This window comes from Battus philenor, unplaced genomic scaffold (genome assembly GCF_028537555.1).
Source record: "Battus philenor isolate CCGP_79_NKW_IND1 unplaced genomic scaffold, ilBatPhil1.0.hap1 SCAF_14, whole genome shotgun sequence".
In the NCBI taxonomy this organism is placed as follows: domain Eukaryota; kingdom Metazoa; phylum Arthropoda; class Insecta; order Lepidoptera; family Papilionidae; genus Battus; species Battus philenor.
Window position 1 is genome coordinate 13150915 of NW_027181676.1, and position 11214 is coordinate 13162128.

At 34.7% G+C, this 11214-nt stretch overlaps 1 protein-coding gene across 1 annotated transcript in view; it reads right to left on the bottom strand.

Annotated features, from left to right (window-relative positions):
- Nucleotides 1–7790, bottom strand: part of LOC137933833 (uncharacterized) — a 46270-nt gene extending 38480 nt beyond the window's left edge. The window contains exon 1 of the mRNA XM_068777898.1: nt 7669–7790. Coding sequence (XP_068633999.1) covers nt 7669–7734 — 66 coding nt within the window. The 5' untranslated portion in view covers nt 7735–7790. The remainder of the gene's footprint in view (nt 1–7668) is intronic.
- Between the last annotated feature and the right edge of the window lie 3424 nt (nt 7791–11214).

Genomic DNA, 11214 nt, shown 5'->3' on the forward strand with positions numbered 1-11214 from the left:
ACATGTTTTATAAATATGAATATTATTTTGATATATTTATTAGGTCAAAAAATAGTTGGCACCCGCCATGAACTTTAAATTTAGTATTTCATTCTTTACATTAAAATGTTGCCGACCTCTGCTCTAGACTAAGCAAAGCGCGCGGCGACGCCCGTCCTCGTCCACAGCTAATGCCTCGAATCTTGCAATGTGTGCGAAGGCCACAATTTAACTGAACAAGCGTTTACGAAACGCACGTTTTCAGCAAACTCAACGAAGGTCGATGATTCAGAAATCGTATAGATGTTTCGTCATTTTAAATTCACACTTGCATGATGCATTTGTTAAAAAAATTGACAGTTTTCAATATCACGTCACCCAAATATATCAAATTCAAACTACAATGTATTGTATTTCTTATTCACCTCGAGTTTAGTCTACCACCAGTTTGGAAGACATCTTTGTTTTATTTATTAATTAACAAAAAAAAGACAATTTTCAATATCGCATCACCCAAATATATAAAATTCAATGTACAATGAATATTATCTGTTATTTACCTCGAGTTCAGTCTACCACCAGCTCGGAAGACATCTTTGTTTTATTTATTTATTAATAAAAAAAATTGACAGTTTTCACGTCACCCAAATATATAAAATTTAATGTACAATGTATTATATCTCTTATTCACTTTGAGTTCAGTCTACCACCAGCTCGGAAGACATTTTTGTTTTATTTATTTATTAACAAAAAAAAAGACAATTTTCAATATCACGTCACCCAAATATATAAAATTTAATGTACAATGAATTATATCTTATTTACCTCGAGTTCAGTCTACCACCAGCACGGAAGACATTTTTGTTTTATTTATTTATTAATAAAATAAAATTATCAATGTTTAACAATAGATATATCATAAACTATAATTTAACTTCTTTGTACGTGTGTTTACATCAAACATCGTACCATCTATTTTTATTAAATAACTTAATCTAAAATCATTAATAACAGTTACATTTAACATACATTTTAAATTATTTGAGGGTTGGTTGTCGAATAGAGCATTTGAGACGGCTATGCTCAGAAATATGATCTGCACAAGAACCAGGGTCACTGACAGCTGGAACAATTTCTCGTGCAATCGATGGCCGTTGGGCCCGAAATGCTGCACAGTGCTGTTTATTCGATACTTACTTATCTACTTTCGACCCTGCCACTTCACACAAACAATTACTTAGACCAGGGCTTCTTAAACTTTTGTCATTCACGACCCCATTTATGATTACGAGTTTCTTGACGACCCCATACAAATATATAATTTTTTTTGACGATTTATTTACTAGTACTACTAATATACATATACATATGAAAATATATGGTTTTAGAATTCGTTTTGAAACTTACAAAAATCTAAAATTTAAAATTGCACAAAAAATGATAAAATTGTATTTATATTACTTTTAAATCTTCAACAAATGCGCGTGTCTACACGCTGTAAGTCCACTGTATTTCGCTAATTCTAGTGAAATAGTGTTATGAAATGGTATATTTAAATATTTGACATTGAAATCCCTCGACCCCAGAATTTTGCCACGCGACCCCATTTATGGTCGCGACCCATAGTTTAAGAAGCCCTGACTTAAACCAATGTCTGTGACCTTTGTTCTGAGGATCTCAATTCTGACCCGATCTTAGCAAAACACACCATAATTCTCTCCTAGTCTATTACGTGTGAATAAAATATATATTTCATCTATGGACGTATTATTCTAGTATTGGCCTTGGATAAAACTAGACTCATTAAAATCCTAGCTTAAAAACAACGACATTCTAATAATCAGCACTTTAAAAGTTATTTACAAGCGATGAATGGTATTTTTATGTTTATTAACGTTTTATGAGATACTGACTCATAGAATAACACGACTGACAAGCTATAAATGTTGGAACGTGAAACATGCACAAAAAGTATTTATACACTCAAATTTTAGTGATTATATGGTTTATAGACGACCTTGTTAAGGTTACCGGAAGTCGTTGAATGTAGACCGCTTCTCGGCGCTATTGGGAACCATTGAGCGAAGTCTATGTCCAACAGTGGACATCTTAGAGATGATGTTGATGACGATATCGATGAATTCTAAAAGAGAGTGTATTAAGTGTCCCGTTTCCTCAACTGAAAAGTCTCTGTGCGTTGTGGAGAGTTATTCACCAGATATGCGTTCAATGTAAGGCATAGGTCTAACTTAAAGATTGTCACGATGACTCCTCTTGCGTTGCCCTCGTCTAGCGACTTTCCGCGATTTTCAGCCAGCTTCGAGCTACTAGTTCTTCTTGAAATCTCAGCATTTCTGACTCGATCTCCAAGTATGTCTCTCTCTATTGTTCTCTGGGTGACCTTGGTTTATTAACCCTTTTCGGACGCATGTCTGCTCTTACACACCAAAACATAAAACCGTACTAATCATATACTGTATTCATCCATGTATCAGTTTACAATTGATCTGCACAAATATAAATATCTAATGGATCTATTCACGAACTCATACGACCTATACTTTTTTTTTGGCCCCCGCTATTGGGGGCCTCTCGTACCCTTAACTTTTTGGGATCAGGGAGTTTATTGTTCAATAATTCTTTATTTATCACTCTCTTTTTATACGATCTATTCAAGAATCCTTATCATGTGGACATAATGCAATCCAGTGCGACCCAAAGTTTTTATTTCTCATCATGCAATACGCTGAGGTAAGACCAGTCGCTTATTGTGTGTAAATAAATCTACACGGTTCGAAAACACTTTGTAAAATTCCAAATAATATTATATATCTTAACTATGTCGTCGGTCCAGCTAGTAAGGGGCCTACCACCGCCGCGTCCACTGGCTCGTGATGCCACTTGAGATCATTTTGGTCCCAACAGCAATCGATTGCACGAGCGATGTGCCTTGCCTACTGCCACTTCCGGCAAACAAATCTTCGAGCTACGCCGGTGATCTTTATTCTTCTGATCTGATAATTTCTGAATCAATCTCACACTGAAACTCCGAGCATAGACCTCTACATTGTTCTCTGAGTGACCTTGAACTGACCCTTCCTATGACGCCACTTCTTTGATCCATCTTGAGAAAACTATAGAAATAAAAAGAATTGCGCAGCATATAGACATTTACAATTGTATCTAGCTGTATTCATAGAAGCAAAGAGGTTCTCTAATAAGTCAATATGAACTATCCATACCCGTGTTTCCCAACTTGAGGCCCACGCCCCACAGGGGTGCAATTGGATTATTAAAATATTTACAGTTACATAGGGGAGCGTAGGGATTTTAGAAAGGCTAAAGTGGAGGTATACAAATACATCATCATTTCAACAGTATGATATCCAAGGAGATAGGCTTTCACCATGTTATTCAGTGGAACTGGATCGAAGCTGTCTGCATAGTGTCTTCGGTGCGCCTAACACAAGTTTATCATATATATTGTTGACAAGACTGGAAATATTCACGTGTTACATTGTGAGCAGAGTAATAGTCTTATTTAATTCTCATTTTGTGCATTAATTATATAGAATTGTCACAGCTCATAAACAAGTTTCTAGAGGATCGGCAGCAGGGTTCTCTGCGTACCATAATACCACACTGCCATCGGCAACCTGTCAGCCGAGTTGCCAATATGTTTGGGAGAAACTTATTCCTTGCACTGGATGACTACGGACTGGAATATATCTTTAAAAAAAATTCCTGTACATTATTTTTGTAAATAATTAAAATAAAAGATGTCCACATTTTAAAAATACTAAATTGCTTTTCATATGATATTCCTGTTAAATTTCATTGACCTATTTAATAATCGCATTAAAGTACAAAGCGGTCAAATTTCGACTTTGACTACTGACCGTGGATAATAGGTTTAGGCTGTCTCTTTCTTTTGTTAAAGACCTTGATATGATATTAATTTATACTCTTCTTCGATATACCATAATTTCAGCTGTAAGACAACCACTAGATATTCTGTCCCATAGATTAACAATAAGACCTGTAGGAATCGGCCTGCCTCCAGTATCTTCCGCAGACTTAAATGTAAAGGTTGTTTGTCGTTTCAGGAGGTCCAGTCTTATGCTGCGCTTGCCGACCCATGGTCTCTCCTCTAGAACCTTCAGGTCCCATAGCGGCCTTTAGTTCTAGCCTGCCAACTGGCACTTAGACTTGCAAATTCGCTACAATTGTCATATGGCATGCAATTATTCAAATACAGCTTAAAACGCGAAATCAAAATTCTATCGTTACGGATTCCGGATATCCAACTACTATAACATATAACAATAAATTAATACTCGTTTAGCTATACGTCGAATTCAAACAAAAACAAACAAATAGTTCGTTTGAAACGGCCGATCATTGAGTTCCACGAAACCAAACGTGCGATAATACGAATACCCTACTGCGAATGCCTTGAGTAATGTGCAAATATTTTGAAACCCTACCCATGGTGCGAGGTCGTGAAATATTAAACGTTGACACAAGAACCATGGTAACGCGATTAGTTGGAAGTTTCTGGAATTATCCTAGATAGAAGATTTTTACATTAAAACACTAACATATTGCCACAAAGGCAAGAAAAAATCAACATAGCTATCACCCACAAAACGTTTAGAAATGGTTTAAGAAGTTGGTATAATTAAAATCCTTTAGAACGAGTATTAAAATTATAGTTTTGTAAACTGCAGAGGTTTTATACTACACCTGGCTTGCAAGGAAATTGAAAATGCTATTAAATTCAAACTTTCAAATATCAAAATTATTGCATTCTAGAATGCTCATTGACGACTATAAAAGCCGATGCTGGGGGCGTTCTAGGTCAGTCTACATCCTGAAGAGAAGTGAAGAACAAGACTCATAGTGAGAACAATAGAGAAAGAGCTGTTGTGGGTAGAGTCGCTGCCAGTTCGATGCCAGAAATGTAGAACATCAAAAGGCGTATTTTTTTCGAGTCTGCGTTTCCCAATCCCCAACTCACAGTCGAGACAATATCAACAATACCTCATATCTAATTTAAGATTTAAAAAAAACTTATATCTAAAGATTGAGATAAAAACCGTTTTTTCGTCAGTCTTAAACGCTTTAACAAAAAACCAAGGCAACATCACGAAAAACTACAGTAAACATTAATAATTATTTTCTAAGAAAAAATTACCATGATGGGAAAAATACAACCATTCATCTGATTTTATCATGATTCATACTATCTATAACAAAACGGTGGTACAATGCTACCGTAACCGCTGTACCGCTGTACATTTACTGTCAAACATGTTACGTTAATTTAGGTTTTTGGCAGTACAGTCTTTACTATTTAATGGAATCAGGCGTTATTTTGCGGAAGTCCATCCTAAGTAAGAAAAGGACCAATATTTAACCACTTCCCGCACATGCAGTGGTAGTCGTGCAACAAAGTGCACCGCCCGCCAGCCCGCTGATAAATGCGCATGCAAACAATGCGAATTACACAACCGCCGTTAAATCACTCAACACGTGATTCACCCCTCCAAGGGGCATCTTCAGGAGTTATTGTTGTGTGATTACTGCCAAACACAGAGTGTACAAAGTCTGTAGGGACAGGCAGCAATTTGTTTCAAATATGTATTTATCTGTATCAATTGATTTTTGGTTAGGGTGTACCATACATTCTTCTTTTCAACCGAGGAGGCATAGGTCTCCTTTAAAAGCTCCCACATCCAACGACTTCTAGCGATCTTTTCTATGTCGTCGGCCCACCTAGTGTGGAAGCATACCCACGCCACTCATGGTCGCCACTCGAACCGTTCAGCCCCAATGGTCATCGGTTGCACAACCGATGTGTCCCGCACACTGCACACCGCCATCTCAGACAAGCAATTCTTCGAGCTTCGTGACCGACATAGATCTTGATTCTTCTATGGATCTTTTCATTCGACCTTTCAACGAAACTCCAGATATAGCCCTCTCCATTGCACTCTGAGTGAACTTAAACCTTCTACATTTTTACAATACAATAATTGACGAAGATAATGTGCTATATATACACCCCTATAAATTCATTTAGATATATATCTAGAAATATTTTTACTACCCACATCACAAGATTAAAAAAAATTGACAATGCTTAATGTTAAATAAAATCTTGCACAAAATAATAACGTATCAGAATGCACCAATAACAGTAGCACATCAGCTACAGTGACGTCTTCGCGTTTATTACTCAGACGGACAATTGCGATAGCAATGACCCTCGAGATAACTCGACTAAGCTGACCACAAATAAAGCGGACATGCTAACTTTTAACCTAATCACATTTTAAAACCATATTTAGAATACAAGCTTATAAACCATAATATTTGTTCTATATTTAAATATTAATTACAAATATATATATATTAATTTATTGGTAAATAAAACATAATTTTATTTACCGTTTTTTAATATCTCATTACCGGATAGGCCTTTTCCATTATATACATACTAATCCAGTCTGATAAAACTGTAAACAGAAGCTCGAGCCGAGTCTTATCACCATAGGTCATGACTTGTAGGCGACATATAGTGATGGCGGAGATCTAAAATGGCTTTCCACTCGGATTGGTTTACTGAGTAGCATTTGACTCAGGACTTAAGAGGGCATCAACCCTAAAAAAGGCTTGAAGCCCTCTACGTCTTGTCTTCTACAACCCAAAGATAATATACTTCTTGGGCAAGAAATATGACTTTTGTAAGAAAAAATCCCGAAATTCAAACGGTTATACTTACTAGTCCTCTAGCAATTATTTTTATTTATTTATCTATTAAAAACTCCTTGTAGCCGCTTCTATTTTCTTGCTTTCTATTATCCATAAAATTAATTTACTCAAATATCAATCCGATCATCATCTCGGGATAATAAATAAATCAAAATTGTATTACCATTTTTATTTATCGTAATCTAAATTAAATAATACAACTATTGTATTACAAATTATTCGATTTAATACAAATTATCTTGAAAACTCACAATATATGAAATAAAATAGATCTGAGTATCAAAACAAGTTTATCGATCTAAAGTAAATATTGTCAACAAGCTTAGTTGAAATTAGACCTTTTCGCGATGGTCAGATATAAAGGAGATACTAAAATTATAGTTCATTTAATAATATATTGTTTAAATAACAAATAAATACAAAACTATAGTTTAAACTCAAAAATATCACAGCTGTCCCGTTGCGATTAAATCGATATGGATACTACGATTTCAATCAAGTTCTTAGGCCCAAGAATTTATGAATAATAACCGAAGGCATTTGTTTGGACCAATAGGAACGCATAGCCCAGTGTTGGGTAAAGCGAATCGTAAATGAAATCATGTCCCGATGTTTACACACCTCGGCCAGGTAGCCCGGGAATAGTATGGTTTGGTTTTAAAGAATTTTGAACAAACGCACACTTTTGTTTGTGTTTTGTAACGACTTTTTTAAACGCCAATTCAAAAAAATATTCGTTTAATATATATTATATGATGCGGTATTTTGAATTGCAGTTATTGTATTGTATAATCTGTACATCCTATTTGAAGATTAAATACTAAACTGTAAAAAGCTTTAACAAAGCGAATGATTATTGACACAATTTGACGGTGAAGATGAATTAAAGATGCAAGTAAATCGGGTACTTACTGCAAAGGCGATATTGATGAATATGAATATCTTTTCGGCAGTGCAAAGCCCTCGGGCGCAACCCATAGCTGCGTGCACTCGTCACTATTAACACACTGTCACAACATCAACAAACAACCGTTCACAACCACGCCGCGTAAGGCACTGCCGTTCAGCGGGCGGCGGGCGAGCGTGGCCCGGCTATAGGGATGCGCCTGGTATCGACGCCCGGTGTCACCCTTTTGTACCGAAACTGTGTCAGGCCAGCACGCTAAGTCTATTTACTTTTCACTGGCAACCTTAACCGATAACTCTAACGTAACATCATTTCAATGTCATTATTTAATCTTTAATATTTATATCAACGGCTATATATTATTATTATTAAATTAATATTTTAATCTTGAAAGTGTTTTATGAATTTTGCTATGGTTCGAATTGGAAATAAATAAATTCGACAAAGAAATTAATTTATCGACGTACTTGTCAATATCGGTAAATTAATGTTGTAGTATTTATCGTGTCGGCAATGACAGATAAGGAAGAAAACCTTGATGAGAAAGCTGCATTTAGGAATATGACATTACATATGACGAATGCGAATGACATCACACGTGTAGGAGTATGTATTGGATTTCATGATATGGTTCAAGTTCACCCAGAAAACAATGGAGAGGCTATGTTGCGAATTTCGTTGCGAGATCGGATCAGAAATGAGGAGATTCATAGAAGAACCAAGATGTACGTCGGGCACGTAGCTCGAAGAATTGCTCGTCTGAATTGGCAGTGGGCGGAGCACGTCGCTCGTGTAACGGATGGTCGTTGAGGTTGAAAGGTTCTTGAGTGACAACCATGAGCCGGTAAAAGCGGTTTGGTTCGGTCCCCCACTATGTAGACCGACCACCTAGTCAAGGTCGCGGGAGTCGCATTTTTGCGGGCGGCGCCAGACCGGTCGTCGTGACGATGTTTTTAAAAAGGCCTTGACTAATAGGTTGGTAACCTAGGCTATGATAAACAGCAGGTCAACTTCTGAAAGGCTGTCTGATTAGGTGAAGTCGAAAATTTTCTATTTAAACTTTGAACTTTTAAAACTGGCTACTGTAATAAACGGTATACATTAAATTATGCTTTTATATTGTTGAATAACATTGGTTTTTTGATAAATATTTACAAATGTACGACATCAATTTTGGTACGATGATTTAAATTTGTACCGGTAAAGAGAGAATTCTGATCGATGAAGGTGACCGCGAATGAATTGCAGTACTAAATTATATAAAAACTAACCCATTACTAACATACCTTTTAAGTAAAAATTGTTACCAACTTACTAATATTTTATAGACTCGCTATAGATTGAAATAGAATTGATTGTTATTGTTTTTTCAAGGAGGCACTCTTAAACCTGATAAACAAGGTTAGCCACGAACAACGTACCTGGCTCTTCCCCCTACAACGCGAAAAGACTTGGCACTCGCACGATTAATCCATGGAATGCAAGTAATTTACGTATCTTATACATGTAAACACTTGCTGTCTTTACTTCAATCTTTTTGATTAGACGAATTAAATTTATGCTTCTTGTATCAATAGTAGGAATTGTATTCTTAATAAATAAATGAAATACCCAACTATCGATAAAGAACAGGACATCTGTATTCAAGACTCAGCGCATTTGAATATTTTATTTATTGTACATCGCTTCTAGTGATCTCGTCTATCTCGGAAAATATACGAAGAAATTTTAATATTGAGTGAAGACTGAAAGATCAGGACTTATATAGATGCAAACACGACCTTTGGAGTTCCAATTTTAAAATTAACCTATTTTACATGTCATGTTTTCTTTTTAAATCGAGTTAGGATTTAGAACACCCGTAGACGAATGGAAGTACCGGATATAGACCAGAGGATTGAGAACTTAATGTGACAATAGGCAGATTACACAGCACTCAAGAACTGGTGATCCTTGGCGTTTTGAGTTGTGGGATTAAAATCGCGGACTTATTATTTTTTATTTGCAATAAATATTGATAACACATAATGCGATATATCGATACTTTTTTGTTCGTGTCGTCCAACACTACGAGTCAGGCATTACCCCCGTCCCTTGTACGGAATACCGCCCATTTTTTTACCTCATGACCCGCAAAAATATATTTCTCATACGAACTTAATAAGCGAACAGCTCTTGAACTGTTAATTTTCCGTAATAGAATTTTAACTATGCTTTATATAACTGAACAACCGTGAAGCTTGAAGCTGAGCTTTCAGAAGTTCGAGCAATTAAATTGTTGTTTGCAGATCTTTGAAGCGAGATGATTGTTCAAATTATAAAATATAATTAGACTGAAGCTTTATTAATCTAGTGGATCAAATACTCCGATTTATATTTATGTCGTGTATTTATATTCTAAATTTGAATTAGTTCATACTGAATATATTTGCACACATTTGTTATTAAACTGCTTTGTATTTTGAACATCTTTTGCTTGCTAAAAATAAACAAACATGATATATTAAAAAAAATAAGAGAAATATTTACTAAAATAACGAACACTTATAAAATATCACATGTAGATCATAAATTGAATACTAAAAGTACAGTTTAAAAATAATAAATAAAATATTTTTATACAGACAATATATAGCCAAACTCTTTTGTAGTTCGAATCATTTTAATTTATAAATTTTTTGCGAATTGCAATTGAGAACGCATTTAAAAGTTGTTTTAAAAGATATAAAAATAATTTAAAAACGATTATATTAATTAAAATCAAATATGAAAGCATAAAATATTTTTTGAAATTGAATATTAATAATTCAAAAATATTGTACATGGTAATACTTTAAAATTTGATATATAAATTGGTGACAGCAATTCTCAGAAATTATTTCAAATATTGATAAGTTCAAGTCAAGATAACAGTGATGGGTGTTCTGATTTCATATGTTGTTCTGAATATTTAAATAATTCGAGAAATAATTGAAACCCAAAAAATAATCGAACCGCAGTTTGACCACCCCAGTTAAAAATAGATTCCAAAATTAAATGTTTACATGTATAGCTTCATACATAACTAAAGTCGTAATTGACATATGCATTAGGGGGATCAGAAAGTAAAGTCGTTTCTGTCGACACAGAAAAACAGATTTATTTTTACCGCTCCGGGATTGAAAATTTATATACTAGCTGGCAAAAGGTTATTGATAACGACGGTAAATATATTTTTGATAAGAAATAAAAACTTGTTAAAAATGTGATCGTGTGAATATACCTTAAGAAAGCGACATTACTTTCCGGGCCCCCTAATATACAGATTCCATACTTTTGATATAACTTCTCTTTTCACCAGAGTCAACAGGAAGATCTATGTTCACAGAATAATTCACTGTTTTGTAGATTTTGTAGATTCGCCAATGTTACTACGCATAATATAAATATATATACATGTATATCTATACATATATATATATATATATATATATATATATACACATATATACACACAACATATATAAATAAATATTTTTTTGTTATATCACTGTAAGAAGATTTAATACCCA